Source organism: Corvus cornix, chromosome 27 (genome assembly GCF_000738735.6).
Source record: "Corvus cornix cornix isolate S_Up_H32 chromosome 27, ASM73873v5, whole genome shotgun sequence".
Taxonomy (NCBI): Eukaryota; Metazoa; Chordata; class Aves; order Passeriformes; family Corvidae; genus Corvus; species Corvus cornix.
In genome coordinates this window covers 1,221,609-1,249,549 of record NC_046355.1, presented here as the reverse complement: position 1 = coordinate 1,249,549, position 27,941 = coordinate 1,221,609, and the positions used below count along the sequence as shown (strand labels likewise).

Here is a 27,941-nt window from a genome sequence, read left to right as displayed (position 1 = left end):
GCCGGCTCCGGTTCTGGTGCCCGGTGCTGGTCCCGGTGTCCCGCCGGGCGCGTTCCCCACGGCAAGAAGCTGCCGCCAGGCCTGTGCCGGAGACCCGGGCCGGGACCATGGAGGGATCGAGCGGCCGAAGAACCAGCGCCAGGCGTGGGGGGAGAAGCGTTTAATCCCGGGCCGCGGGGCGGGGGAAGGCGCAGGGGGAACCGGCCGCCTCAGCAGCGCGGGTTGGTGGCCCCGAGAGCCCACCGGGCGCTTCGGGTGGTCGGGCAGCCCCGCAGCCGGGGGTCCGTGCCCCGACGCGGGACGGGACGGCAGCTTTAGGCCTGTGCCTTGCCGTCCTTGCTGCGCCAGATGACCAGGGTGACGAGGAATGGGATGAGGCAGATGGGTGCGATGATCATGGCCAGGAGCACATCTTCGGGCGGGTCGAAGTACACTGGGTGCTCCAGGGTGCAGTTGTGGAAGTAGAGATGATGGCTCTGGAAGATGTACTGCTCTGCCAGTGCGTTGGGGTAGCTGTAGTTCAGGTGGTCGGCCCAGGACTCCAGGCAGTTCTGCAGCTCGCTGTAGGGCCTGGGAAGAGAGCCGGGACACTGGCAGGGGATGGGACATCAGAGGCACAGATCCCAGAGCAGCACTACCCCTCTGGACTGCCCAGCCCCTGCACCCTGCTACTGGTGGGGAAGGTCCTGCTGCCCCATACCTGCTGATGACTTTCCACTCGCACAACTCTGCCGTCGTCACATTCCTCATCAGGTCGACGAAGTAATCCCAGCACTTCTGTGTGATGTAGGTGTAATTCCTCTCTGTGAGGAAAGGGTCTGAGCATGGGCAGCATGCCTCTGCCCGCAGTGCATCCCTGCCTGCCCCTGCTGCCAGGTGATACCTGACATCTGGAGCCCTGCCCAAGCGAGCAGGAGAGACATCAGCACAGTGAGGAATGGACCCTGCAGCAGCCCTGGGGTGCTGCCTGGAGCCTGCAGCAGCACAGAGCAATGCCAGGGGGACAGAGGGAGGGCAAGCTGCTGCTGGCTGCCCCCACTGTGGGCAGTGGCAGGGAGAGCTTCATGGCACTGGCCAGCTATTTTTGGGATGACTAGGGGAAAGGAGGGGTCATTCTGTGGCACAGGGCCAGCCCAGGCCAGTTCACCATTTTCCCTACAGTGCTGCCTGGCCCTCGCTGAACCCCAACACTCACCCATGGGCTGGGCTGTCCCGTTGGACATGGCTGTGGGTGGGCTTGTCCCAGCATTCTGGCCGAAGCTCGTTGTCACGGCGTCCGTGTGACAAAGGCCAGTCCCCAGGAGCACTGCAGAGGGAGGGACACAGGGTGAGAGGAGACATAGGGTCTGGGGGGTGTAGGAGTGCTGACAGGGCTCCACACGCAGGAGCTGCCCGGGCAGAGGGTGGGTCTACAGGAGATACCTGCTTTTGGGTGTCCCTCAGGGGACAATGGAGCTGGCATGTGGGGCACAGGGAGCTGCCCAGAGCCTGGCACATGGTGGGGCTAGGGTATCCAGCCCCCCGTATGGCAGGAGCTGTGGGGAGGGGCTAGCCAGGCTGCAGGCAGCTGTCCAAAGGTTTGGAGGGGCTGTTTAGGGGCTATGGACCCTGGGCCATAGTCACAGTACAGGAGCAAACTGGGACCCCCACCCATGGGGAGTCAACGTGGTGCTGTGTTGCAGCCGGACAGGGCTGGGGCAGGAAGAGGAAGCACTGGCCACAGCACAGAACTGCTGAAGAGTCCCTCCGCCTGCCGTCAGTCCCACACCCAGCACAGCTTGCCAAGGGCGTGGGGCACGTCTCGCCTGGCCCACGGGAGCCCCATGGCTCAAGGAAACTGCCCGATCCATCTTCTGCCCTTGGCTGAGGGCCTGCAGCATGGGGCACTGATGCTGGCTCCGCGCTGAACTGCCCGAGTGGGCCCTGCCTGGGCTGCTCATGGAGAGCTCCGGCACAGCTGGGCACTGGCCACGGGGAGCTCCTGGGCTGGTACGCTGGCTGTGGTAAGGGCAGCCCACCCTGTCCCAATCTCTGTCCCTGACGGCCCCATTCGGCCCCTCTGCCTGGACATGTGTGGTGCTACAACTCCTGTCCCAGCCCGGGTCTTTGCAGGGCTCCCTGCCGGATCGTGGATGAGCGTGGTGGGAGCTGCCCCACAGCACCTGGTGCTCAACTGCCGCTGCCCCCGGCCATGCTCGCAATGGCTGCCCCAGCTAACCTCAGCGCTGCCGGGCTGGTCCCATGTTGGGGTAGGGCAGTGGGTCGGGCTGAGTCAAGACCCCGGCCTCAGGCCCCACGAGTGGGAGGGCGGCCGTGTGCGGGGTGGTTCGGGGTGCGGAGCCCCCGGGGCGGCCCCCTGCGCACTTACCCCAGAGCAGCAGGAGCCCTTGGGAGAGACGGCCGGAGCTCATGTGCGCGCGCGGTGCCATCCTGCCAAAGCCTGCCGGCTAACGACCGGGACAAGGATTTCAATGGAAATAACAGGAAGCAACTCCTTTCCTCTGACAGGGGCAGTTTGACTACAGGAGACGTGTGAAAAATGAGATTGCTCAGTGCTGTTCTGAAGCGGCTCTCCCGGCGGGACCCTGCGCTGTCCCGTGCGGTGCCGGCCCCCGCGGGCATCGCTCCCGCACCCCGGCACCCACGAAGCCCGCGCCTTACCCACCGGCCTGGAGGATCCACTCCCTGCACGGCACGTCCAGCGTTACGAGGCCGCGATTTGTTTACTTGTGTATTTCTCTTTAATCCTGTCTGGGCTGGGTTGTGAAATCCCTCGTCTCCTGCGTGGAGGGCAGGCAGCCCAGCAGCGGGGGGAGTGGACGGGAAAGCATAATGTCCCCGGACGGGCGCTGCCGCCCGGGAATGGGGGCGGCAGGGGGACCCACGGCCCCAAAACCGCAGTTTCTGGTTCACCCGGGCACCTGCCCCACAGGCAGCACTGCCGGGGCAGCCCCAGCTCCTACCCGCGGCCAAGGAGGGAAGGTTGATGACACAACCTACCCCCAGGCACGAGGCCGAGGAGGTGGGGAGAGGGCAGACACTTGGCCGACTCTGCCAGTCCTTGGCCCCAGTGCCTTCCCCCTGCACCGTCCAGCCTGGCGCCTGCTTGACTCTGCCAGAGCCCCCGTTCCTGGAGCAGTTCCTGCCCAGGGGCCCATGTCCCCCCCACTGAGGGTGACTTCAGCCCGCGGGTCTGCGGCATTCCCACACAGGACCTGGCTGAGGCTGGGTGAGGTCGTTCTTTCACGCCTGGCCGGGGCAGAGCGCAGCCCAAAGCCTCCCCTTTAACAGCTGCCTGCAGACACGCAGAGCAGGGACTGGAGTGCAATCACGGCCAGCTCAGAGGGACCCTCCCTGCTGTGGACCGCACTGGGCTTCAGCTCCCCAGCAAAGGTCCTGGCAGAGCTGTCTGATGCTTCCCGGCCTGCAGCAGCCACCTTCTGCAGGCGAGTGGCCACATCTGGAAGTCATCCCCAGCACTCCAGTGGCTGCAGGGCTGGAGCCCCTGGTCCCTCTTTCTGGTGGAGCCAGCGGAGCCTCCAGCCGGGTGGCAGGAGCCTCTGCCAAGGAGACACCCAATGATCTCAGAGCGGCCCCAGGGTTGGGACGGAGTGGGGCGTCCGGAGGGGATGGGCAGGGACAGGACAGTGGCTGCCTGCCATGGGCCTGGGCTCCCCACCCAGCCTGGCATCCCCGGCACTCCCTGCCAGCCTCCACCCGGGGTGTTGAGGAAGGGGCTTGGCCCGTGCAGGGTCATTTGTCTGGGACTTTTTTCCCAGTGTTCCTCCCAGGCAAATGCAGGCATCTGGAGCCCTGTGCCCAGCCTCTCCTTGTGCCATGGGACCCACTCCAACCCCAGGGAATCCCAAACTCCCCATCCATGCTCTGCCCTGTCACCCTCACCCTCAGTCCTCTCTTCCCACTCATTAGTTGCCAGGACTGGGAGGGAAGTGGGCTGTCGCTGGTCCCTCACAGACATGGAGGAACGCAGGAGATGGGCAGCTTCTCCCTTTCCAGGCTCTGCTGAGTTCCAGGGCAGCTGCAAGGGGAACGAGGCAGCTAAGCCCCAAGGCCACAGCCACAGTGGGCGGCCAACTGCCCAGTTCAGGGAGCCTGGCTTCTGTGCAGCTGGTGAAGTATTCAGCATGGACCCGCAGGAAGAAGGTACAGAGGATGGCCCCAGACCAGGGCAGGAGAGCAGCTGGGCCAGCAGCTCGGTGCAGCTGGAGAGCTCGCTGTAGGTGCTGTGGAGGGGACAGCATGAGGCCAGCCTGCAGGGCTAGGGACACATCCCTGTGATAGCCCTGCTCCGAGTGTGCATGCGGCACACTGGGGATGATGCTGACCCACCTGCTGATCTGCTCCCAGTGGCAGTGACTTCCCTTGGGGATGGCCATGAAGGTGGCATGGAAAGGGGCCCAGCAGTAGAGGGAGATCCAGCCCTGGTAGGTGTCCTGGCAGTGGGCTGGACCCCCCCCAGCACCTCCAGAAGTCCTGCAGAGCACCAGACAGACCCTGGGATATTGCCCCACTCCCAGCTCTCTCCCTTGGTGTGGTTTCAGGAGGGCTGTTTGGGGTCACCCCGGACTCTGCCCAGGATGGGGCAGGCACTCGGTTTGTTGTGCAGTTCAACACACAGCCCTGGGGGTCCCACACTAGGGCTGCCAGGGCTGCCTGTGGGGCCCCATGGGCTCAGCCAAGCCAGGAGTGAGCCTCTGAGGCTCTTGTGAGCCCCAGCACAGATTGCATGGGTCTCACCGAGGTCTGCGGCAGATGGGAAGGACAGCCAGGATGGCAAGAGGGAAGCTCTACTCACCATCCTCATTCAGGTACAAGTAGTCACCTGGAAGGACAGACTGTGCCACTGCTGGTGGTAGGACCTGTGGGACCATGTGAGGTCCAAGGGGTGCCGGACATTGCCCTGCCAGTGGTAGAGCCCCCACTATAGCATTGCTGCACAAGCCGGGGCTGGAGCCACACTGGGATATGGCACCAGGGTATTACCTTCATCCTTGAGATCCCCATGCTCAGTGTCCCCGTGCCCTGCAGCAAGGAGACACAGGATGCCAGGGCTGCACAGCCAGGAACAGCCCCAGTGCCCAGTCAGTGGTCCCAGCACAGCAGAGACCCCTCCTCCTCCTCCTCCTCCTCCTCCCAGGCTGAGCTGAGCACAGTAGAGGTGAAAGGGCTAAGGGAGCAGGGGCCTCCTGGCTCTGCCTTGGCCCTTGAAGCCTGGAAGAGAAGTTTCTGAGCCAACACCAGCTCCTGGGGGCAGAGAAGTGTGTGGCAAACCCTGCTCAGAGATCCTCTGAAAGAAGGCCAGGAGGGGCCTGGAGAGCACAGCTGCACTGGGACAGAGGAGAGAAACAGGCCAGGAGCCCTGTGGGGACTCGCTGTCTGCCAGACCCTGTGCCCAACCCCCTGGGGCCTCCGTGCAGCACCCCCAGCTGCCTCTGCCGCACTGCAGCAGTCCCGGCGGCAGGTCGGGCTACCCCCACCCCGCGGGAGCAGAGACAGGAGCAGAGACAGGAGCAGAGACAGGAGCAGGCAGCAGAGCAGCCATAGCCCGGAGAGCATCCTCATCCTCCCGACAGTGCGACCGCTGCACCCGGGCTGGGGGCCCCCTGGGCATCTATCCCGTACCCCGGCCCGTCCCAGCGCTGTCCGCCCGCTGCCGAGCCAATGCCCGGGAAGGTCGGGGAACGCCGGGCCCCCGCCCCCACCTGACTCAGCGGAGCTCCCACATGCAGGCGGGATGCACGGCTGCGGGCGCGGGCCGGCCCTGCTCGTCGCCCGCAGTCACTCGCCGGAGCCGCGGGGAAAGGGTGCCCCGGGGCAGCCGGCGCTCCGCACCGCGGACGAGGGACGGACGGGGCCCCCGCCGGGGCAGGAGCCAGCTCCGTCCGCTCCCCAGCGCCGGGGCCCCCGGGGCAGGAAAGCGGCCGCCAGCAGCCGCTTCCTGCCCGGCGCCGCCACAGGGAGGCCCAGCGGTGGGACCAGAGGGACCCGGGACCACCGGGGCGACTCGTCGGGGAGCGTGGCCACGCCGGGCAAGGCTGTCCCGGGGCCCGGAGGGAGGCGGAACCGGGCGGGAGCGCCGCTGTCCCACCAAGCGCTTCCCGCGGGACCAGGCCGGGCCTGCAATAGCGGCCGGGAGGGCCCGCGGAGAGACAAGACCAGGCACACCGAGAATGGGCGGACACGGCACCGAGCCGCCGCCTTTAACCCGATCCCCGCAGCCGACAGGGGCGTTCTCCAGGCCAGAACGGGTCCTCTCCGCCGGGGCAGCCCATGCGGGCCGGCTCCACCGGTACCGGCAGCGGCGGCGCGGGGCGGGTGCTGAGGGCGTGAGGGGCGGGGCGAGCCTGAGGCGGGGCGGGGCCTGAGGGCGTGAGGGGCGGGGCGGAGCCTGAGGCGGGGCGGGGCCTGAGGCGGGGCGGGGCCTGAGGCGGGGCGGGCCTGAGGCGGGGCGGGGCCTGAGGCGGGGCGCGGGGCGGGCCTGAGGCGGGGCGGGGCCTGAGGCGGGGCGGGGCGCGGGGCGGGGCCTGAGGCGGGGCAGGGCGCGGGGCGGGCCTGAGGCGGGGCGGGGCCTGAGGCGGGGCAGGGCGCGGGGCGGGCCTGAGGCGGGGCGGGGCCTGAGGCGGGGCGGGGCGCGGGGCGGGCCTGAGGCGGGGCGGGCCTGAGGCGGGGCGGGCCTGAGGCGGGGCGGGCCTGAGGCGGGGCGGGGCCTGAGGCGAGGCGGGGCGGGGCGCGGGGCGGGCCGGCGCCGCGCGCAGTGTCGCGGGGGCGCGCGGCCTCCCCCTGTCGCGATGGCCGAGCAGTGAGTGCGGGCGGGGCCGGGGGGTCCCGGGGGGCAGCGGGTCCCCGTGGTACCGGCCGGGCCCCGGGGGGCAGCGGGTCCCCGTGGTACCGGCCGGGCCCCGCGGGCGGGGAGTTGGCGGCTCGGACCCGCTCCCCCGGCCCGGCGGCGCCGCCGGCCTCGGCTCGCTCCGGTTCTTGTCGCCGGGCGTGGGGAGCGCTCGGGCCCGGCCGGAGCGGCAGGGAGGGCGGCTGGAGTGGACCCGCGGCTCTCCGGCGGCGTGTACCGGGAGAGGGCGGGCACCCCAGCAACCCCCGGGCTCAGGTGCTGCGCCGGGGGCTCGGGGAACAGGAGCGGCCGGTTCTGGTCAGCACCACCCCTCGCTGCTGTCCCGGGCCTGTCCGTGCGCTTTGGCTGTGGGTGTTCCGCAGTCAGCAGCGCTGCAGAGCAACGCCGTTATTTTGTTTGGTTTAAGTCTATGATGCATAGAGTGTTTTTCCCATCCACAGGGATGTTATTCTAATATCACTTGTTTTGGGGTTGAGCTCTCCATTATTTAATGTTTATTCTTTCTGTATTGTTATAGAAAAATGGAAATTACCGCTCCTCCGACATCCAAGTGTATCATGTACTGGAAAAGGAAAGTCAAGTCCGAGTACATGCGTCTGCGGCAGCTCAAGAGGTTCCAGGCGAACATGGGAGCAAAGGTACAGCCACAGCAAGGACTGGGCTGAGATGTCCCCAGAAAGGCTTCATTTCAGCTCAGAGTGTCCAAGTTGTGCCAGAGGGTGTCAGCAAGGTGAATTGATAAGCTGTGCTTGACTTGCAAGCTGGATAAATGGGAAGAGATGCCACTTCTCCTCGTGCTCTGTCTTGAGCCGTGTGGGCAGCAGCTGTCGCACACACAAAGCCGTTGAACAAGTGCTGGTGTAACTGCAGCAGGAGAGCTCCTTCCCAGTTGGTTTTTACAGGATCTCCCTGCTGAGCCCTTTCAGTGCTGTGGGAGTTCTCAATGGGTTTTCTTAAATTTTGAGAGCTCCTTTCTCTCCTTTCAGGCTCTCTTTGTGGCCAACTTTGCAAAGGTTCATGAAAAGACTCAAATCCTTAATGAAGACTGGAAGAAGCTTCGAGTGCAGCCAGTGCAGTTGATGAAGCCAGTCAGCGGGCACCCATTCCTGAAACAGGTGTGCAGAGCAACAGCAAGTGGGGGCTGGAACCAGGACTCTGCAGGGAGCTGTGGGGATATGGGATGAGTTTTTGTCTGTGTTGCCGTAGGTCAGTGTCAGGCCATGCCTCACATTTCTGGAATGCAGAAATGGACAAAAAATACCCCCAAGGCATTTTCCTGTGATGGAGTCCACAGAGTGGATGTGGGGCTTCTGTGTTTGTCCTGGATTCAGTTTTCCTCAGGCTGTGGCAGCCTCCCAGAGTGGTTCCTCACTGACCTTCTCTGTACTTGTATTCCAGTGCACTGTTGAGAGCATTTTCCCAGGATTTTCAAGTCAGACACTGTACATGAGGACCCTGAACACAGTGGCACTGGTGCCCATCATGTACTCCTGGTCCCCTCTTCAGCAGAATTTCATGGTACGTGGGAAGCGTGGGGTCTCAGTGAGGTCAGTGTCTGACTGTTACACAGTTGGGAAGTGGTTCTTCATCCCAGTTGTTTCAGGCAACATGTGCTTGAGGGATGATGGAAAGTGTTGCTTTAGTTGCTTGTTTTGTAGAATCCCATAAGCCAGCCTTGTGTCCACGCTACCTCACCCAGACAGTCTCCTTTACACGTGACTCCTTGACAGAGTCACCATTTCTTCACAGGATTCAAGGAGTAAATATAGTTTTTGGGGGGGGGTTTGTTTGTTTGTGTTTTTTCCTAGGATTTTTATTTCCTTTTATATGAAAAGTTTTATTTCTTAGGCAGGTCCTTTCCTTTGTGAATGGGTTACAGTGGGATAGCACTGATGTGTCAGTGATGAGACATCTGAACCTTTGCTGTGTATGATGTTGTTGGCAGGTCTGAGGGACCAGAGCAGCCTTGGGCACAGCCCTGCTGGGGTCAGCAAACACTGCTTTTTCTGAGTTGTGTCTGATCTCTCTTCAGGTGGAGGATGAAACGGTTCTGTGCAATATCCCTTACATGGGCGACGAGGTGAAGGAAGAAGATGAAACTTTCATCGAAGAACTTATTAATAACTATGATGGGAAAGTTCACGGAGAGGAAGGTAACCTGGGAGCAACCAGCTGTGTCCACTCAAGGCCAGGTTGGATGGGACTTGGAGCAACCTGGTCTAGTGGCCTGTCCATGGCAGGGATGGAACAAGATGAGCTTTTAAGATCCCTTCCAACCCAAACCTTCCTATGGTTCTGTGATTCAGTCTCTTGCAAATCACATATCCAAGTAGTTCAGAAGTCAAAAGGTGGCAGCAGTAACCAGCTTTTCTGTGAGAGCTCTCAGAGCAGGGAAACAGGATGGTGTGTGCTGTTCTCCTTTGCATGGGCACATTCCTGCCTTTGGATACCTCACTCCGTTTTAACACCTGGAGTGCTCTGGAGCCAGTGCTCCTGTGTACAGGGATTCACAGGCATTCTCTGGGATGCTGAAAATGTGCTGGAGGGCAGGAGGAGCTCAGCAACCCTGTTCTGCTTGTTGCCTTAGCCAAGAGTTTAATCAATGAAAAGCGCTGCCTGCCTCATCATAAAATTGCCCAGGAGGAAGACAGGGAAAACTGGTGTGGCCTGTCCCCAGATTGCTGAAAATGATACAACACTACTGACTCCAGTGCTAAAATCCCACCTACCCCAACAAAACTGAGAGAAGGGCTCTGGTTGGTAGCAGAGCACATTGGCTTGTGGTTTGCCATGGTGAGAAATGAGAAAGATGGTGGCACTCCCACTTCTGTGTGTTTCAGAAATGATCTCAGGGTCAGTCCTCATCAGTGATGCTGTGTTCCTGGAGCTAGTGAATGCTCTGAATCAGTACTCGGATGAGGAAGAGGAAGGACACAATGATTCTGAGGTGAAACAGGAGGATGGGAAAGAGGAGCTGCCAGTGACAAGGAAAAGAAAGCGAATTGCAGTGGAAGGTGGGTTTGGCCCCCAGAGAAGTGGGGGTTATGTTGGTCATGTTTCCATCCTGCCCTGCCTGAGCACTGGGCACTGCTCTCCTGCCATCAGTGGGTTGTTAATGTGCCACCAAGAGTAGTTCCAGCTTGACAAGTTCTGTAGCAGAAGGGAAATGGTTTGCTCTCACTGTCCGCTGTGGACAGGAGAAGAAATCACCAGCTTAGAGTGTGGTGAGGAGTAATTTAGATGCGTCATCTGGAAACCCACTTCCTGGTAAGATTAGCAAAGCTGGGTGTTATCTGAGAGGTTGTGGGAACTCTGCTGGTGGAGGTTTTCAAGTGCTGGTCTGGCAAGCACCTGTCAGGGAGGTGTGGGTGGATCTGTTTCTGTGGGAGGCAGGAAGATGGACCTTTTCAAATCCCTTCCAGACCTGCTTTCCATGTATTAGTGTTCCTCTTCCCTCTCCTGTGCCACCTGGAGCTCTTGTTGCTTAGAGGAAGCTCTGGTTTGTGGGATTTTCATGTGTCCTGGATGACCTTCTGAATGCTGATGGGTAATTTTGTCTTTGTCCTTAATCTGTAGGGATGCAGGTGGCACAAACACCAAGACTTTTGTGGATGTAGAAAAGCATTGTCTGCAAGTTCTGTCCTGGCAGAAATAAATAGTAATAGCACTTAAGAAGAGTTGGTACTTCCAGCAGTACATTGTGCTATGCTGAAAGTGGCCTAGCGCTGCTTCTGGAAATGCCTTAGCCTGGTTGCAGGACACAAGGTTTATCTGTTGTGCATGGGATTACATTTCAGTGATAAAATACAATCCTGAGCATCTCTGGAATTGCTCTGTGCAAGAAGGGAAGACCCATTCACATCAGCTTGGGTGAGGAATTGTGTCTTCTTTTTGCAGGTAACAAGAAGTGTTCCAAGAAGAGGTTCCCCAATGACATGATATTCACTGCTATTTCTTCCATGTTTCCTGAGTATGGCTTCCCAGAGGATATGAAAGAAAGGTAGAAAATCCCTGCTCTGGTTGTCTGTTACCTTTCTTAGCAAGATTTAAAATCTTTATTTCTGAGACCATCACTGTGGGCTGGCTGGGCCACAAAGCTCGGTGCCTGCAGGCTCCACAGGCAGAGTGTGTTTTGAGTGTTACAAACTGCAGTTTGGCCTTGAGGTACCTGGGCCAGAGCCCGATAGGCCCAGATAGTGATGTAGGCATGTAAAGCTGTCGCAGGCGGTGGGGAAAGCGTGCACATCCCTGGGTGTTTGTGTTTGTCACCAGGTACCGGGAGCTCACGGAGGTGTCAGACCCGAACGTGCTGCCGCCGCAGTGCACTCCCAACATCGACGGGCCGTGCGCCAAGTCGGTGCAGCGGGAGCAGTCCCTGCACTCCTTCCACACCCTCTTCTGCCGCCGCTGCTTCAAATACGACTGCTTTCTGCATCGTAAGTGCCATCTCAGCCGGACGCTTCCCTAGAGCCCTTTCTCCTCAGTTTTCCTCTGCACACCTTGTTTAGTTCCATGCCGGAGTCTCTGGAGGGTGGTGCCTCATGAGTTTGCAGTGGGGCCTTAGGAGCTGACAGGTGCCCAGAAGCCTTTTGTACAGACGGCTCCGCTCTTTGCTCCCACGGATGGCAGACCGACACGCGTGGCCGTGCCCTCTCCGCGCTCAGCACGCCGCGTCCGAGCTCCCGGCAGCTTGTGCAGTAGTCCTGCCGCCACCAGACTTTGCTCTTGCTTTGCAGAAGCTCGTCAGTGAAAGGCATGAATGTTTCACTGCCAAAGTCTGGACATGCCCCTGTGTTTTGTTGCCTCACTGGAACTTACGGCTTCGTCTTAGTCATGTTCCTGCGGTTGGCCCCTGCCAAAGCCTTTTGGATACTGATTAGCTGCTGGACCTGCTGTTCTCCAGGTCTAAGGGCTTCTTTGGGAAGTCACAGGACTTTTTCCAGTGAATTATTTATTAAAAGATATAATATTGAGATCACGTGGTCTTTTTGTTTCAGTGTGAAAGCGGATCCTTCTCCTCTGGCCTCTCCTTCCCAAGCTGCCTAGTCCCCGTTGTGGGTTGGAGCAGGGCTACGCCACGGGTCTGGTCGCCTCAGGCCCCACTGCCAGGGGAACCCTCAGGAACACAGGCTCCTGCTTCCTGTCCCTTGCAGAGTGGGGGGAGACTCTTGGAGAATGCTAATAGTAAAGATAATTGTTACTTTTTCAGCTTTTCATGCTACTCCTAATGTGTACAAACGAAAGAATAGAGAGACCAAGATTGAGCCAGATCCTTGCGGCGCAGACTGTTTCCTCTGGCTGGTATGTTTCTGTGTCACTGCTTTAGCAACCATGAGAGAAGTGCCCTGGCCAGCTCTGCTCTGCAGAGCTCTGTGGATCCTTTTCACAACTTGGATGATTTTTTCAGAATTAGTTCTGGTCCTTGTTGGATTCAAAGGAGCATGAATGCAAATGCAGACCTTACCAGATGCATATTATAGTAGATCTCCAACAAAGACTAATTCCAGAGCTAGCAGATGGGAAATTGTGTGACAAATGATTTCTCTAGACTCAATGCAGTGTTAGAGAAATTAAGCCCATGTTAAAAAGGAGCAGAGTGAGAAATCAGGAGTATCCAGAGGAGTGGGCTGGGGTTCAGGGCCAGGGATCCTCTGCTGACCAGGCAGAGATGCCGAAGGGAACAAAGTGGGAATCTGCAGGACAGGCAGCTGGCAGGGTTTGGCACTTGCTGAAGGGACCGCACGTGGCCGGCCTCTTCTACCTGCTCTTGGTGGTGGCAGGACAGGGCTTGTCCCAGGGCCTGTGGAAAAGCCTTCCTGCATTCACTGGTCATCTGCCACCTCTCTTGTCTTCTGCTCTGCTTGCAGGAAGGAGCCAAGGAGTTTGCTGCACTGCACAACCCCCGATCCAAGTGCTCGGGCCGTCGCCGCCGGCGGCACCACGTGGTGGGTGCATCCTGCTCCAACACCCCGGCTGTCACTGAGACCAGGGAGGGCGACAGCGACCGGGACACAGGCAACGAGTGGGCCTCTAGCTCCTCGGGTATGGTGCCAGTCCTGAGACACCCCACTCCTCTCTGTGTGGGCAGTGAGGGCAGGCAGCTCCTCACAGCTGGAGCACTCCCGGGCTCCCCTCTACTTCCTGCACAGCTGGAGAATTTGGAGTTAGCAGTCAGTGTTCCCAGCAAACCTGAGGGACACCGGCTCTGCCCTTGCTGCTGTGGGATTCACTGTCCTCTCCCAGGAAGGAGGAATGTTGCCAGGCAAAGCAAGAGCTTTGCTGGGACCTGCAGAGGCCAGAGTGAGCCCTTGGCTCCTGAGCACTGTGCCTGGCCAGAAGCAGGAGTGTGTGGCTGGGAGTGCAGTGCAGGGTTGCAGGGCACTAGGGGGTGACCACTGCCCCCAGAACCATGATGGCCAGGTGCCTTCTTCCAGGCTTAATATCTGCCTTTCCTGCCAGAGGCCAACTCCCGCTGCCAAACCCCCACTAAGCAGAAGCTGAGCCCGGCCTCCTCCCAGCTGTTTGCGGTGGAGACGCCGCAGGAGCCCGTGGAGTGGACAGGAGCCGAGGAGTCACTGTTCCGCGTCTTCCATGGGACCTACTTCAACAACTTCTGCTCAATTGCCAGGCTGCTGGGGACAAAGACCTGCAAGCAGGTGGGTGCCCAGAGCAGGCAATGCAGCAGCAAGAGAGGGGCCCAGGCCAGAGCCAGTGCCTGTTGGTTTTATTTCTCTGCCACAAACCTCCCTTTGGAAAGTGCCACATCTACGCTTCTGGAGTTCAGGGTGTTACTCTGCAGCAGTGCTGCTGTTGGCAGAGTGAGCCGTGTGTGCCTGTGTCCCTCCCACATGCAGTGTCACACCAGGTGTGCAGGCACTCATTTTTCAGGCAGGAGGAGCAACGGTGCCTGTAGACAGGAAAATGGGCCAGAGATGCTGCTCTCTGGGCCCAGGCCTGGGAGCCTTGCTGTGCTTAGTCACACTCTCCTTATGCTTCTGATAAAACAACATGAGTGCACTGAACTTGTTTCTTACTTTTGCTTGTGTTCTTCACTAGGTCTTTCAGTTTGCAGTAAAGGAATCGCTTATAACAAAACTGCCAACAAACGAGTTAATGAATCCATCCCAGAAGAAGAAAAGGAAGCACAGGCAAGTGTTGGACAAGCTTGTTTTGTTCTTAAAATGCAACCAGATCCGCTGCTTTTTGTGCCAACGCATTCCTGGTAATCCCCATCTGGCTCCCATCTGTGCGCATGTCCTGCTGTCACATGGGGCTGCTGCTGCTGCTGCTGCTGGGCGCTGGCCCTGGCCCAGCTCCAGGGCTGCTGCTCTGGCTGGGGGCTCCGTGGCCCTGCAGCCCCAGGCTCGGCTTGAGGACAGGGCAGCACTGGCTGCTGGTCCCGGTGCCACTTCCCTAACAGCAGCCTCAGCTCCCTGACTTGTCACCCACTTTGTGTGTTGATCCCAATGTGTCCAGTGTTATTCTGGCTCTGGTGTTTGACTTAAAGAGCTTCTGCTGCAGCTGCATCACTCTCATCTCTCTCTACTCTATGGTGGCTGCTGATCATTAATGCATGAATCTGCCAGGCCCATCTCTGCTGTGCTGGCCGCTGGTGCCGAGCGGCCCTGGCCGGCTCTCCCTGATGGATAACGCATCCCCTCAACCCTCTCTGCTCCTTTTCCAGGCTGTGGGCTGCACACTGCAGGAAGATCCAGCTGAAGAAAGGTAGCGTTGGCCGTGGCTGTGTCATGGGAGGTTTGCGAGGGTTGAGTTCTCCAGCTCCGACTGCCGCAGCGGGATGGCCACGTCCTGCTCACCAGCCTGGCAGGTCCAGCAGCATGGAGGGGAGTGACTACCCCTGACCAGGCTCCTTGGGGTGCTGGGGGCATTGTGGCCGTGCCAGTGCCCGCCGAGGCTGCATGTGCAGCGGGGTTTGCTGCAGCCAGGGGAGGCTGAGGGCTGGTGTGCAGCCCTGCAGTGGACTGGGCTGTGGTCAGTGGGCACAGCCATGTGTGTGCCTGTGGGAGCTGGGTGCTGCCAGGCTCCCTGTGCAGTGCAGGCAGATGGGCAGCTTGCACCTTCTCGGCTCCAGCACCCTGCATGTGCTGCCTTGAAAAGGTTCCTGCAACATGCAGCTTTTGATCTTGGCATCTCTCTTCTTGTTCTAGATAATTCACCGACCCAGGTGTACAACTATCAGCCCTGTGACCACCCTGAGCATCCCTGTGACAGCTCCTGCCCTTGCATCATGACTCAGAATTTCTGTGAGAAGTTCTGCCAGTGCAACCCTGACTGTAAGGAGAGGTCAAGGACTATCGGGCAGGAAAGCAGCCAGCTCTCCTGGCACAGAGCACAGGGAGGGTGCAGAGCTGGGGCTTGCTGGAGGCCTGCTTTATTCCTGCACTCGCTGCTCTGTCCGTCTGCAGCAGTTCTGTTAGCAGCCTGCAAAAGTCCAAAGGGAATTGGTTCCGTGCTGCCCTGCAGCTCTTGGCAGCCGAGACGCTCCTGTTAGTGCTTGTCCCTGTGTCTGTATCCTGCAGGTGCTGCTGCTGGTCCCCTGTGAGCAGGATGTGCCTCCAGCAGTTCGGGTGGGCGTTGGGTCACTGCTCTGCCATGTTTGTTTTTCCTGTCTGGGCTTCCATTCCCAGCTCTGCAATGGAGATAACAGCCAGACGTTGTTCTGTCCCTGCCCAAGGCCTGCCAGGGCGAGATCTGGCTGGGGAGGAGCATCTGGGGCAGAGACCCTGCATGGCCCCTCTGTTCTCTGCCAAACCTCACAGTGCAAACCCATGGTCTGTGTTGCTACAGGTCAGAACCGCTTCCCAGGCTGCCGCTGTAAGACCCAGTGCAACACCAAGCAGTGCCCCTGCTACCTGGCTGTGCGGGAGTGCGACCCAGACCTCTGCCTGACCTGTGGCGCTTCAGAGCACTGGGACTGCAAGGTGGTCTCCTGCAAGAACTGCAGCATCCAGCGAGGCCTCAAAAAGGTATTGACAGCAGTGTGGCAGGGGCTGGCTCAGGGCAGAGCTGATACCCAGCTGCTGCTGCTATGTGGAGGGGGGGGAATAACTTCCCTGCAGCTGCCAGAGTGCCAAAGTGGAAAAGAATCTGCTCTGCCCCGGGCCTCTGCAGCACTTACTCTGGAGTAGGGATTGTGGATGTGAAAATCAGGAGATGGGAGTTACGTGAGGAATGGTGAGAGCAAGGGAATGTATAAAGTGACTCCAGAGAAAGATTTAGTCTTGGATTCTGCTGGTCAGAGCAAGGAATTGCACATTAAAAAAAAGAGAAATTCAGAGAAAGTTCCAGATTAGTGTGTGTCAAGTCCTGTGCAGCTCCACGTAATGGTGTAAGTCTGTAGGGAGCTGTGTGTCACCATAACAAGGGGATGCTGGGTGGACACTGTCTCCCCTCTGCCCCCATGATCTGTGTGCTGGGAGGTGCTGTACCTGCCAGCTGTCCCCATCTCCTTCCATTTTCATTCCAGCATTTGTTGCTGGCCCCATCAGACGTGGCTGGCTGGGGAACTTTCATCAAGGAGGCTGTGCAGAAGAACGAGTTCATCTCTGAGTACTGTGGGGAGGTCAGTGCTGCTGCCTGTGCTGGGGCTGCACGCCAGGCACACGGGGGCTGCGGGTGCTGGGAGAACTTCCTTTGCCTGTGGGGTCAGCTGCCTTCCCTGGCTCGGCTGCGCCCGTGGGCTCACTCTGACCACATTTGGAGATCGAGCCCTTTGCTGTCTGGGGACACGTCTCAGTGGCCCTCCAGTGTGGAGGAGCGTGTTGTGTGTGTGCTGCTACCTGAGAGCCCTGCTCTGGCCTCTGCCCCATCCCTGGGAGCCCCGGCAAGCTCCTGCCCATGAGGTGGGAGGGAGAGCAGGAGGGTGTTTCCAGGAGGCAGGTGAGCACCTGGCTCAGCCCTCAGCTGCTGAGTCTCTCAAGGTGTTCTCCCTCTACAGCTCATTTCACAGGATGAGGCTGACAGGCGAGGAAAGGTCTACGACAAGTACATGTCCAGCTTCCTCTTCAACCTCAACAATGGTAACTTCCTGAGGTGTTCAGGGGTGAGAGGCCACAGCTGCTGGCCAGGTGGGCAGGCTCAGCCCACCTCTTGCCTGGGTGATGGGCCTGGCCTTACATCAGGTTTTGTTTGGGTTTTTGTTTTTTTTTTTTGGTAATAGATTTTGTTGTTGACGCTACTCGCAAAGGAAATAAAATCCGCTTTGCCAACCACTCGGTGAACCCCAATTGCTATGCGAAAGGTGAGGTTCCGCTGCCCAGCCAGGACGGATGGGGCTCAGTGCTGCAAGAGCTCTGGCCCAGGCTGGGGCTGCAAATCTCTGATGTTGCATCTCTGGTTGCAGTTGTGATGGTGAACGGAGACCACCGGATCGGTATCTTCGCCAAGAGAGCCATCCAGGCAGGAGAGGAGCTCTTCTTTGACTACAGGTACCTTGGCCAGCAGGGACCTTGGGCTGCAGGGACCTTGGGCTGCAGGGTCAACCCCACCTTCTGTGTGGGAGGTCATTGCTGCAGCCATGACTTGCTGTCCTGTAGGTACAGCCAGGCAGATGCCCTGAAGTATGTCGGCATAGAGAGGGAGACGGACATCATCTAAGCTCCAGGGTGGTCCTGGCACACCTTGCTGCTGCACCTTGTAAGCAATGCCATGTTTGCTTCACGCTGACATGACTGCTGCTGTTCCTGCTGCTGTGTGTGTCACAAGTGCTACTTTCCATCCAGACACCAGAGAGACTCGGGGCAGGAGTGTAAGCAGTCCCTGGGCCATGGCTGCTGTCCCAGGGTGGTTTCTCCTCTGCCCCAGCTGGCTGGGAAACAGGGACTGCCCAGGTGTGGCTGGAGTGGCACCAAGGGATGCCTGGGGATGGGAGAGCAGCACTATGCAACACAATACTTTGAGTAGGGGTGCCACTGAGCTGGGTAGAGGACGATGTTACAGTCACTGCCTGTGGTGACCTAGGGGAGGCTCCGCAGAAACCTTCCTTGGGCTTTGTGACCCCCTGGCCCTGGGAATAAAGAGGAAGTATTCTCTGGCAGGGTGAGGTTTAGCCTTGGCACCCCATGCAAAAAGGAAAGAAAAAAGCACTTTAAACTAATCCTCAGCTGGTGGCTGGGCCCTGTATTTGCGCTGGGGTGGAGGGACTGCAGGCGTCCCAGGTGTCCTGCCTCCATCAGCACCTTTGCTGGGGTGTTGCTCCAGGCCTGGGACACGGCAGGCTGGCTGGGATCTCGGGTGACCTGAAGGTTGGGGCTGTCCCCTGAGAGCCACATATGCCACCAGCTGCCTGCCTGGCCTGGTGCTGGGTGCTGGGCTGTGCTCCCAATGTCCAGGGCTGGGTTCCCAGGATGACAGGGGGAGCATGATGAGCCCTGACGTGACTCCAGGGCCCCAGCCCCTTCCCAGCTGTTTAGTCCAGGAATACACAGAGGTGCTGGGTTTGCCTGGGAGCCAGGGCCTCCCTGGCCCAGCCCTCACCACACTTTCCCAGTCCCCTGCCATGGCAGGCCAGGCTCTCTGTCCTTCCCATTGTCCATGATGGCCCTGTGGAGCCTGGAGGTGTTTAGGTCTGTCTGGAGCAGTGCTTGTATCCCAGCACCTGCCTGAGCCTTGCTCCCTGCCACCTCCATCCACCCAGCTCCTGCCAACCCTGCTCTTGCCTAAGCGTCTTCTGCCACTTTGGCCATATCTGCACTATGCCAGGCTTGTGTCTGTGGTTTGTTGACGGTGAATAATGGTAATAATAATGCACTTTAAATAACATGGCTTGTAGCCTTTGTCATAATAAAGTGGTAGCAAAGACCCTCCCCTGCTTGCTGGCCTCTGTTACCCTGGGGAGCAGCTGGCAGCAGCCTGTTCCCTGACTGTCCCCTGCCTGCTGGGCTCAGCCCGGCTGTCCTCGACAGTCCAGGGGGAATCACGAGTGACCCGGTGCCGCCGGCTGCCTGAATCACACTGGCTCAGGGTGGGAAGGAGGCCGAGGTGCGTGGTGGGGAGAGCAGGATGTGATGTGTGTATGCAGCAGCAGCTGAGCTGCCTCTAGCCCGGGCTCCTACACCCTGCATCTCGCTCCGGGACCAGGAATTGCTGTTGTCAGTCTGGTCCCTCCCTTGGTGCAGGCTGAGCCGGGATAGGAGGAGAGGATCTGCCCAGGCTGCCAAGGTGAAGGCTGGGGAGTGTCAAACGCCATCATTCTGCCTTTATTTGATTATCTTCACATCTCATTCAAAAGAACAGGTTTTTTAAAAATAAAGTGCCCAGTGGAGCCAGGCCTTTGGGTAAATAAATGCATATCTGTAACATCGTCTTACCACAACACAGCAAGTGAACAGGAGCTTTCCCTGGGCTGGAGGTAATCGGCAGGACTGGCACTTCGTACAGAGAAGTAGCAAACTACAGACCACGTACCACGACACGCGGGACGTCACGCCCGCGGGAGCTTCCGTTTGGTTTTTTATACAAACCGATAGAATAAAAAAACCGGAGTGTAGTAGAATATCCAGCAACAAAAATGGTAGAAAGGATCTGTACCTGATCTTATGAAAGCAGCATCTCAGCAAGGTGCGGTGGCGGCATGCGCGGCGCCGGAGTGGAGTATTGCTTGGCTCCCCGGCTGTGCGGGGCCGGTGCTCGTGGCTCGGCGTGGTGCTGGCGAAGCGAGCAAAGCAGCGGGTCATCTACGCGGGCAGCACTAACGGGCGGCAGCAGCAGCCGGGTGGCCCCGGCCGCAGGGAGGGTGGGCGCCGGGCCCGGGGCTCCCCGACAGAGGCCAGGCAGGATTTGGCAGCTGTAGAGGCAGCAGCCTGCCTCCGGCATGGGGGCTGTCGGCGTGTCCGGGGCGAGCGAGGCTGGGGCTCGGCGGATCTCGGCCGCACTCCGGGGCCGGTCGGTGGCGGCTCTGGGGAGGAGGTGGCGCTCGGTCCGGTCCGGTCCGGTCAGTCTGAAGGCGGGTGGTGGCAGTTCAGGTGTGCTCGGCCTTTTGGTCCCGCGATGCTTGCTCATTCCCGGGCGGCTCCCGGGGCTGCGGGGGCTGTGAGAGCCCATCCCACCCCCCCGGCCCCGCTAGTCCCCTCTCGGCTCCTCCAGGATCTGGGGCAGGTTCTGGTCCTTGCGTGCCGATGGCGGTTTGGCGGCACCGCCGTAATCCTGGATGGCCTTGGGCTCATTGGTGTGGTAAGAGCCCTTGTAGCGGTGGTGGTAGAAGTAGAGCAGCGCCAGCAGCCCTGCCAGCAGCAGGAGCAGGAAGATCACGACTGCAGGGAAGAGACAGCAGTGAGGGACTGGGGAGGGGCTGCGGGGCCGTGCCAGTGTGGAGTACCAGCCAGAGGCTTCACTTACACCCGATGATGATCCCAATCCAGCCATCGTCGTGCACGTGGGGGAACTCTGCAGAGACAGAGTAGGCAGCTGAGACCAGGCTGCAGCAAAGTCTCATGCCAGAGCTTCCCTTCTGCAGCTGCTGCTTGACGAGGGCTCCATCCCCACCAGGGTCCCACCACAGCACTCACCTGTTGCCATGTACCAGGGGTCCATCTCAGGAGGGATAAGGACTGTGCTGAGGGGGAGCATTGAGGCACAGCTGGACTCCACCAGCTCCCCCCGGATGCTGTAGGGCCGCAGGGCACTGGTAGGGTGGAAGATGGCTTTGAGGGGCACGATGGTGTTGAATTTCACCCCTGAGAGGCAGCCTGAGAAGCCAGGTGTGTTGTAGCGCTGGATCTCGGGGTCAATCACGCCAGTCTCTGTGGGGCCACAGAAGGAGATTACTCTTCCTCCTCAGAGGGCAAGGACCATGCTGTGCAGAGCAGACCCCGGAGACCCCAGCATGGGAGCCCAGCTGAGGGCAGGACCCAGCTCACCCATCACACGCCCCAGGTACAGGTTTTTGGGCGAGTCCAGCTTGCTGTCCACAAACAGGGAAAACTGCTGCTCCATGACGGGGAGATAGTCCACCTGCAAGATAGGTGCACAGCGTCAGTGCCCACAGAGCCACCCTGCCCATGCCCCCTCCCAGCCTGACCTGAAGCCCTCAGACCCTGCTGGGAGGGTGCCCCAGCTCATACCTGGGTGTACAGTGTGCGGTGCAGGCGGGTGATGTTGACACGGTGGGGCCGTCCATCCGTCACTGGCTTGTTGGTGAGAGTGAAGACATAGGGGCTGGTGCCCAGCTGGTAGCGCAGCTGTAGGCTCCCTGTGGGCAGCACAGGGCCGTCAGCAGGGCTGGACCTCTCAGTGGGTACATCCAGCCCGTCTATAGGGTTGGAAAGTGGCATCCACAGAGAAGAGCATCCTATGCAAGCCCCAGCCCGACAGGCTCTGGGTGAGCCCCAGGGCTGGGGACCCTGCCCTCACCATCATCCTTGATGAGCACGGCCATATAGTCCTTGACAAAGGTGCTGACGTAGAGCAGCACGGCGGGTGCTGAGGTGGTGCTGAAGCTGAAGCTGACCTCCTCGCTGGTGAGGTTGTAGCCAGGCAGGGGCTGCCAGGGGCTGCTCACAATGCTGGCGAACTCGCGGGCGGCGTACAGCGACATGGGCAGGATGTTGTACCGCACCCAGGTGCCCTCCTCGAAGTAGCCACCGATGTCTGTGGGAGGGCTTAAGGTGAGGGAAGCGCCGGCTCCTCGGCCCCTCCCACCCTGCAGGGCACAGCCACTCACCGTGGTTGCAGAAGGGCCCGGTGAAGGCGGAGATGCTGCAGTTGCAGGTGTAGTGGCTGTAGCGCTCGACGCAGAGCCCACTGTTCTGGCAGGGCACCGGCGGGTCCTGGCAGTAGCCGGTGCAGTTGACCCGCACGCCCTCTGTCTCGTTGGCTTTGCCCTCCAGGTTGAGCGTCACCCCGTTCATCCGCAGTGCCCGCAGGCACCCCAGGAACGGGCGCATCTTGTGCTCTGCTGCGCCTGCAGCGGGGCCAAGACTGAGTGCCCTGTGGCACATGGGGATCTGGGGGTGCAGGGACGTGGCCAGGGGCTCTCACCGACGTAGAGGGGCCTGTCAAAGTCCAGGCGGACGAAGCTCTGTGGGGGGAATGGCCGCACCACCCAGGGCAGCTTGTCCACCCGCAGCCGCGCCAGCTTGACGTTGAGCTCCGCCTTCACCTGGTGCCACTCATCGTCATTCCAGGGTACCACCGACCGCACCGTCAGGTTCTCGTCCCCATTCCCAATGTCGAATATAAACACCACGTCCCTAGTGGCTGCAAGGATGTGGTGTTGAGAAGGGGTCCCAGCCCTACTGCCCCTGAGAGCCCTGCACCCTCTGTCCTCCCGTACTGTTGAGCTCAATGCGGATGTAGTGTCGGTAGCCTGGGTTCTCCAGGAAGACTCCAGACAGGGCAGTGGTCTTGAAGTAGAAGGAGATGTCAAGGCTGTAGTTGGCCTGGAAGGTGGGGAAGATCAGGGCTGCGCCCCTGTTGAAGGAGACGGTGTTCCAGGTGTTGCCTGCGGGGAACAGGAGGGGCAGTGAGGGATGGGTGGGGTCCCTCCATGTGGGACACCACAGGCTGGTGTAGGCACTCTGCAGTCAGGGGATGTTCTGTGGGGCCGGTCACTTACGGTCTCCATAGCACCGTAGGGGCCCCAGCACGAACTGGGCTTCAGAGCCAGAGCGGTTGGTGTCTCCAACCACAACCTGGGTGACGGGCAGGTGGTCCACAAAGGTCAGCAGACCCTTGTCTGTCCTCCTGCAAATGTGAGTGCATCAGAGGGGCCATGAGGTGTTTCTCTCCCTTTGCCAGCTCGTAGCCCTGTTACCCCCATCTGAGCGCCCCAGAGTCTGCGCCCCCCATGACTGCAGCCCCCACCCCACAGCTCCTGTTCCGCAGCCCCAGCCACTGACCAAATTGCATGGTCAGCATCGCAATTGCAGAAGTACTGGGGGTCAGCACAGTTCTTGTCCAGCCCGCAGGCGCAGCGCTGGATGCCCGGTCGCGAGCCCCCCCAGTAGTAGTGCCGCTCATCGTTCCGACCCATCCAGAAGCTGAAGGGCAGCCCAGCTGCAGGCACAGAGGAAGGTCAGGACATGGTCCCGCATCACGGACAGCCACGCAGCGCAGCCCCCGTTCCCCCGGCACTCACAGGGGGTGTTGAGCAGGCGGGAGTTGTAGCAGTGGAGCTCAATGCGCTGCTCGCAGTACTCAGAGGCATTGGCCAGGGCTGAGACCTCGGCCCAGGAGGCGTTCCAGTAGTCCACGGCCCCCAGATAGGGCTGGTCCACACTGGAGCCCGTCACCCGTGTAGCGTAGTGACGGTTGTGCCGGATGATGGTCCATGCTCGGTCCTCTGCAGTGAAAGGGGAGCTTTAGGACTTGTCCCCTAGGACACCCCTGCTCCCTCTATCCTGTTCCAGCTCCAATACACAGGCAAGGACTGGTTCCCAGGGGTACCAGGCAGAGGGACCCCCCTGCCCTCCTGCTACCCCCACCTCGGATGTCACAGTACACCGTGAAGGGCTTGAGCGGCCCACTGCCATCTGGGTCAATGGTGTAGTTGCCCGAGGTCTTCCCGCTGACCCGGTAAGCATCACATGTTTCCTTGTAAAGGGCTGGAAGAGAAGAGCCAGGTGGAGGTCAGTGCAAGGCAGGCACCAGGCAGCAGTAGGGGCCACAGGTGCCCATATTGTCCCTGACCCATGAGGCTCCAGGCTCACATTTGTGGCAGGTCTCCCCCTTGTACCCCGTCAGGTCGCAGATGCACATGAAGTCATCCCAGGATTGGATACAGCGGCTGTCATGCTCACACAGGTTGGGGGTGCACCTGAGGGCACAGACGGCTCCTGTCCCAGCACCAGCACAGCCCCCCCGTGCCCCCCACTCCCAGGCAGCACCCTTGTCCCAGTCAATACCTGTCCGTGATCCCACAGACATTGAAGAACACGTTGTGGTACTGCGCCAGCCGGTGCTGTGCCAGCAGCTCCACGTCCACAGGCTGCATGTCTACGTTCAGCATCTGCAGGCAGCCGTGGAAAGCCGTCTGGTTTGACCGGCAGCCAGTGATTGAGGCCGGCTTGGGGCAGCCTGTAAGACAGATCAGGGTGAGCAGCCCTCAGGCACCCAGTGCCCCCCAACCCCGCCCTGCTGCCCACCTCCAAAGAAGTACTGGCTGCCAGTGCGTAGCTGGAAGGGGTGCACCACCCGAAACTCAGAGCCATCATCATCATCAATGGTCACCACAGCTGAACCCTCCCGTGCCACCAGGTGCACCGAGTGCCAGAAGCCATCATTCAAGTGATGCCCTGTGTGGAGAGGAAGGTGCATGGGGAGGCTCTGCTGCCAGATTGGCCCCCCGCCCCGTGCTGGCTCCCAGCCCACCTGCAGCAAACTCCAGCTTCTTCTTGCCAGGCTGGGCGATGGAGACATTGACCTGCCCCTCACTCAGCACCATCTCCAGGGAGCCCAGGCGGTCAGCAAAGCCGGTGTAGAGCAGGAGGCCAACAGTGTCCCAGGAGCGGAAGCGGAAGCTGACAGCCAGGCGGTTCCTCCGTGGGATCCCCGGCACCCGCACGTAGTTATTGATGCCAGCGAAGGTGATGGGGGTGTTCAGCTGGTCCTGGCAGTAGTGGCCCACATTGCCCTGGGAGTGACCATGGGAAGGGGTGAGGAAGGGAATGTTCCCATGGAGGGGAGGCCCTCTCATCCCCACAGTCCTGACCTCAATTATGCCCAATTGATCCCAATGCCTGGCAGAGCCAGGCGGGTGCCCCAGGCCAGGGACAACCTTGCATGGTCAATCCGGCGCCGCTTGGCTGAGCAAGGCCACTGCCTGGCCCCGCATCACCCCACAGTGGGCAGGGAACCTGACCCCAGGGAAGGGGTCACCCCGCAGTGGGGCTAAGGACCCACAGGAAAGGGGTCCCCCCACAGCAGGCAGAGGACTCCCAGAGAAGGGGCCACTCCCCAGGCTGGACCTCAAAGCGAATGTTGGGTCTCCGGTGCCGGGCCAGGTCGGCGATGTTGACCCCGTTGAACATGATGTTCTCCACGCAGCCCCGGAAGTTCTGCCGGTAGGTGAGGTGCTGCTTGTCGTGGTCAATCACCCCTCCAAAGAATACCTGGGAGGCAGAGGGAGGGTGTCGGCCCCTCTCTGGAGGACACCGCAGCTCAACATCCTGGCAGCCCCCTGCCCACTGCACCCACCTCAGTTTCGAGGTCAAGCTGGTCAAAGGTGCCACGGCAGCGGAAGCGCTTGACCTCCCCGTCCAGTGTCAGGTTGATGTAGTGGCCGAGACGCTCAATGTGCAATGAGTGCCAGTGCTGGTCATCCAGGAGGCTGCCCACCGCCACCGTTGTGTGGCCCTCACTGGCGTGCAGTGGGCTGCTGCCTGGGGAGGACCAGCATCAGCCGGTGGCCCCCTGGCCCCACGCGCCCGGCCCCTGGCCCCAGCTCACCTAAGCTGATGTGCAGGAGGAGCTGGGCCTGTTTGAGCTCCACTGTGATGTAGTCACCCTGTGAGCCCTCCCCATGCATCAGCACTCCATCCTGCTCCAGTGTCTTGAAGTTGAAGGAGATGTCATCCTCAAAGGTACTGACCCTCTTGGCTCGGAAACGGTAGGAGATGGCATCATCCCCATCAAAGTAGAGCACGTGGGACCCTGGGGAAAGCAGAGCAGCCCCAGCCATGTCACTGCCTGCAGCAGCAGGTGCCCTGGCACAGGGAACACTCCCTTCTGCTATGGTCTATGCCATGGCTGCAGACTGCTTGGGCACAACACCCTCTGAGAGAGTTTTCCAGGTGTGCCAGAGCCAGGATCCCGCCACACAGGGCTGCTGGAGCCCCTGGCCAGGTACTCACGGTAGGGACAGCCATAGAGGCCCAGGCGCAGTCCAATCTTCCCGCGTGGGTTCCAGGCCACCGGAATGATGCGAATGTATCGTGCCAGGATGGGGTAATGCAGGTCATGCCGCACCACCCCGCTCTCATTCACGTTCCCAAAGAATGTCTGGGGATGAAGGGTCACCGTCAACCCCTTGCTCCAGGCCAGGGGTCTCTACTCCCCTCAGAGGAGCCCCCTCTCACAGGGAACCCCGGGCTCCCCCCTACCCAGTTGCTGCCCTGCTGGAAGAAGGGTTTCCAGCTCGTAGGGTGGTCTCCATAGAGCACAATGTAGCGTGTAAGCCAGTCATAGGTGTTGAAGGTTCCCTGCGTGGCCACTGCGTTGATCCGGTGCTTTTGCATCAGGTCGATCTGGAGCCAGGGCTGCTTGTCCCGGGGGTCGGGGGACCAGCCGCTGGTGCCTGCGGGGGGAGCGGCTCAGCTGGCCCCACAGCCCCACACCCATCGGCTCCCGACCGGGCGGCGGCTGCTTTCTCGGCCCCACCACAGCACCTGACTGGACCCCTCAGCCTCGCGAGGGGCAAAACCCGGCCGGGGACACCTCCAGCCCACGTCCCCTGCCCCGCCTGCATCCCAGTTCCGCGGGGGGACTCACTGTGCAGACGGGCGAAGCTGGCCGAGTAGAAGATGTTGTATCTGGAGGAGGCACCGATGGAGTAGGAGTAAAGGGGAGCAACGAGCTCATCATAGCAGGGTCCTGAGGGGAGAACGGAGCTGGGGGCGGCCTCGGGGAACTGAGCTGGGCAGTGTCTCTGTGGGAGCTCCCCCGTCCCAGCCCTGCAGACCCTGAGGGCTCTGGGCACCCCGCGGCTCCCTCGGGCCGGCGGAGCGGCGGGCCCGCTTTGCTCTCCCCTCCCACTGCAGCGGAGCTGACACACCTCTGCGGGCCCCGGCGCCGGCACCAGCCGCCTCCGCACTGACGTGGGCGACGGGACCCCCCGCTCTGCCCCGCCCCGGCGGGGAAAGATCCCGCGTGGGAGCCCGGGGGATCCCGTGCAAACCCTCGCGGCACCGGCAAAAGACCCTCCAGAGGGGCCGGGGTCTCGAATCTCTTGAAGGGTCCCCTACTGGGTCGGACGGACTCCGGGGAACCCAGGAGCATCCCCAGCTCTCACTGCAGGAACCGTGCTGCATCACCCCCCAGTCCACCGCCTCCTGACTCTACCACCCCCGGTCCCACCGCCCCCCGCCTCGATGCTACTTTGCCCCGGCCCTGGGGAAGGGGCCCCGGCTCAGGGGGTCGCGGGGAGCTGCCCGGTGCGACCAGGGCCTCGGCGATTCCCGTTCCCGAGCGGCTGCCCCCAGCCCCGGTACCGGGTCGGGCCCGGTGCAGCCCCGCGGCGGGGCCAGCCCGGCGGGTGGCGGCGCTGGCCGAGGTGCTGGCGGAGCCCGGCCGGTCCCGCGGGGCGGCCCCGCTCTCCTCGGCATTCCCGGGTATTCCGGATTCTCGGGGCGTCCCGGTTCCCTCGGGTCCCCAGAGGCTGCGGCCGGGCGCGGGGCCGCCGGCGGCGGGGGGGGGGGGGGCTGCGGCGGGGCCGCCCCGGGCGGGGCGCGGTCGCGGGGAGAGCCCGGACGCCCGTGTCCGGCAGTGACCTTGGGAACGATGCGAACAGGGGCAGCGGAGGATACCGAGGGATGCCGGGGGATGCCCGGGGGAGAAGGGGGGATGCCCGAGAGAACGGAGGATGCGGGGACTGCTCGGGGATGCGGGGACGGGGCGGCGGGCGCGGTCCCGCAGTGCGGAGCGGCCGCTCCCGGGACTGCGGCCCCACTTACGTGCGAGGCAGCCGGGGCCGGGGCACAGGAAGCCGGCGCAGGCGGCGAGCAGGAGCCCGAGGAGGCGGCGGGCGCCCATGCTGCGCGCCCCGAGCGCCCTCGGCGCCGCCGCTCCCGGTGCTGCAGCCGCGCGGCGGAGCGGGGCCGGCGGCTCCGCCCACAGGGCGGGGGGGAAGCCGGGCCGGGCCGGGCCAGGCGCGGCGCAGAGCCCCGGCCAGCCCCCGCGGCACCCGCTGCCGCGCCCCTGGGAGATGCTCCGGCCGTGCGCCCGATTCCCCCGGTCCTCGGCACGGCGAGTTGTCGGTCGCCCCGGGCTGCACCGGGACGCGGCTCTTGGGGGTGCGGGTAAGGGGGCACAGTGAGGCCGTGCAGGAGCTCCCCGGGCACACCCGGTCGGTTCCTATGCGTTGCCTGGTCCTCGCCGAACGCCGAGCCTCCGCCGTCCC

At 61.3% G+C, this 27,941-nt stretch overlaps 3 protein-coding genes across 10 annotated transcripts; 1 reads left to right on the top strand and 2 right to left on the bottom strand.

Annotated features, from left to right (window-relative positions):
- Window positions 1–142: 142 nt before the first annotated feature.
- On the bottom strand, window positions 143–5,890 carry RAMP2 (receptor activity modifying protein 2). Of its 6 annotated transcripts, XM_039565935.1 has the most exons (8): window positions 5,005–5,890; window positions 4,817–4,921; window positions 4,351–4,494; window positions 2,662–4,244; window positions 2,369–2,519; window positions 1,196–1,306; window positions 701–803; window positions 143–570 (listed from the first exon to the last, which is right to left on the bottom strand). In XM_039565935.1, exons 5-8 carry the CDS (start codon window positions 2,427–2,429, stop codon window positions 315–317), a joined length of 531 nt encoding a protein of 176 aa, XP_039421869.1. In that variant the 5' UTR covers window positions 2,430–2,519; window positions 2,662–4,244; window positions 4,351–4,494; window positions 4,817–4,921; window positions 5,005–5,890; the 3' UTR covers window positions 143–314. The 6 variants fall into 6 exon arrangements, 1 of the variants encoding a protein (XP_039421869.1); XR_005603708.1 differs by lacking the exons at window positions 143–570; window positions 701–803; window positions 1,196–1,306 and having other exon boundaries at window positions 2,427–2,519; window positions 2,662–3,295; window positions 3,438–4,244; XR_005603705.1 differs by lacking the exons at window positions 143–570; window positions 701–803; window positions 1,196–1,306 and having other exon boundaries at window positions 2,427–2,519; window positions 5,005–5,232; window positions 5,724–5,890.
- A 285-nt stretch (window positions 5,891–6,175) lies between these two features.
- On the top strand, window positions 6,176–18,693 carry EZH1 (enhancer of zeste 1 polycomb repressive complex 2 subunit). 3 transcript variants are annotated; one of them, XM_039565911.1, is made up of 20 exons: window positions 6,176–6,310; window positions 7,386–7,506; window positions 7,855–7,983; window positions 8,267–8,386; window positions 8,901–9,021; window positions 9,709–9,882; window positions 10,766–10,868; window positions 11,141–11,304; window positions 12,078–12,169; window positions 12,736–12,910; window positions 13,328–13,524; window positions 13,925–14,016; window positions 14,553–14,593; window positions 15,037–15,162; window positions 15,677–15,855; window positions 16,356–16,451; window positions 16,827–16,908; window positions 17,049–17,129; window positions 17,232–17,316; window positions 17,425–18,693. In XM_039565911.1, the coding sequence occupies exons 1-20, from the start codon at window positions 6,192–6,194 to the stop codon at window positions 17,483–17,485; spliced, it is 2,358 nt and encodes a 785-aa protein (XP_039421845.1). In that variant the 5' UTR covers window positions 6,176–6,191; the 3' UTR covers window positions 17,486–18,693. The 3 variants fall into 3 exon arrangements, with proteins under 3 accessions (XP_039421845.1, XP_039421846.1, XP_039421847.1); XM_039565912.1 differs by lacking the exon at window positions 6,176–6,310 and adding an exon at window positions 6,751–6,820; XM_039565913.1 differs by lacking the exon at window positions 6,176–6,310 and adding an exon at window positions 6,806–6,824.
- A 367-nt stretch (window positions 18,694–19,060) lies between these two features.
- Window positions 19,061–27,632, bottom strand: CNTNAP1 (contactin associated protein 1). The gene is made up of 24 exons (XM_039565890.1): window positions 27,496–27,632; window positions 26,315–26,416; window positions 25,927–26,120; window positions 25,678–25,825; window positions 25,274–25,477; window positions 25,022–25,206; window positions 24,793–24,936; window positions 24,197–24,458; window positions 23,971–24,120; window positions 23,731–23,902; window positions 23,536–23,642; window positions 23,311–23,430; window positions 22,965–23,168; window positions 22,726–22,882; window positions 22,443–22,570; window positions 22,161–22,328; window positions 21,866–22,084; window positions 21,549–21,788; window positions 21,239–21,475; window positions 20,950–21,077; window positions 20,746–20,839; window positions 20,395–20,628; window positions 20,225–20,272; window positions 19,061–20,139 (listed from the first exon to the last, which is right to left on the bottom strand). Exons 1-24 carry the CDS (start codon window positions 27,572–27,574, stop codon window positions 19,949–19,951), a joined length of 3,915 nt encoding a protein of 1,304 aa, XP_039421824.1. The 5' UTR covers window positions 27,575–27,632; the 3' UTR covers window positions 19,061–19,948.
- Window positions 27,633–27,941: the final 309 nt, after the last annotated feature.

What these genes read in the sequence shown, in the direction of transcription:
- RAMP2 (XM_039565935.1), bottom strand. Translation starts at nt 2,429, where the DNA reads ATGGCACCGCGCGCGCACATGAGCTCCGGCCGTCTCTCCCAAGGGCTC. An exon ending in CGGGACAGCCCAGCCCATGG is followed by an intron (nt 804 to 1,195) that starts GTGAGTGTTGGG and finishes CTTTCCTCACAG; the next exon opens with AGAGGAATTACACCTACATC. An exon ending in GAGTGGAAAGTCATCAGCAG is followed by an intron (nt 571 to 700) that starts GTATGGGGCAGC and finishes CTCTCTTCCCAG; the next exon opens with GCCCTACAGCGAGCTGCAGA.
- EZH1 (XM_039565911.1), top strand. Translation starts at nt 6,192, where the DNA reads ATGGGCGGACACGGCACCGAGCCGCCGCCTTTAACCCGATCCCCGCAG. An exon ending in ATACGACTGCTTTCTGCATC is followed by an intron (nt 11,305 to 12,077) that starts GTAAGTGCCATC and finishes TTACTTTTTCAG; the next exon opens with CTTTTCATGCTACTCCTAAT. An exon ending in CAGACTGTTTCCTCTGGCTG is followed by an intron (nt 12,170 to 12,735) that starts GTATGTTTCTGT and finishes CTCTGCTTGCAG; the next exon opens with GAAGGAGCCAAGGAGTTTGC.
- CNTNAP1 (XM_039565890.1), bottom strand. Translation starts at nt 27,574, where the DNA reads ATGGGCGCCCGCCGCCTCCTCGGGCTCCTGCTCGCCGCCTGCGCCGGC. An exon ending in CCTCTATGGCTGTCCCTACC is followed by an intron (nt 25,478 to 25,677) that starts GTGAGTACCTGG and finishes TGCTTTCCCCAG; the next exon opens with GGTCCCACGTGCTCTACTTT. An exon ending in CCGCCTGCTCAACACCCCCT is followed by an intron (nt 22,883 to 22,964) that starts GTGAGTGCCGGG and finishes CTGTGCCTGCAG; the next exon opens with CTGGGCTGCCCTTCAGCTTC.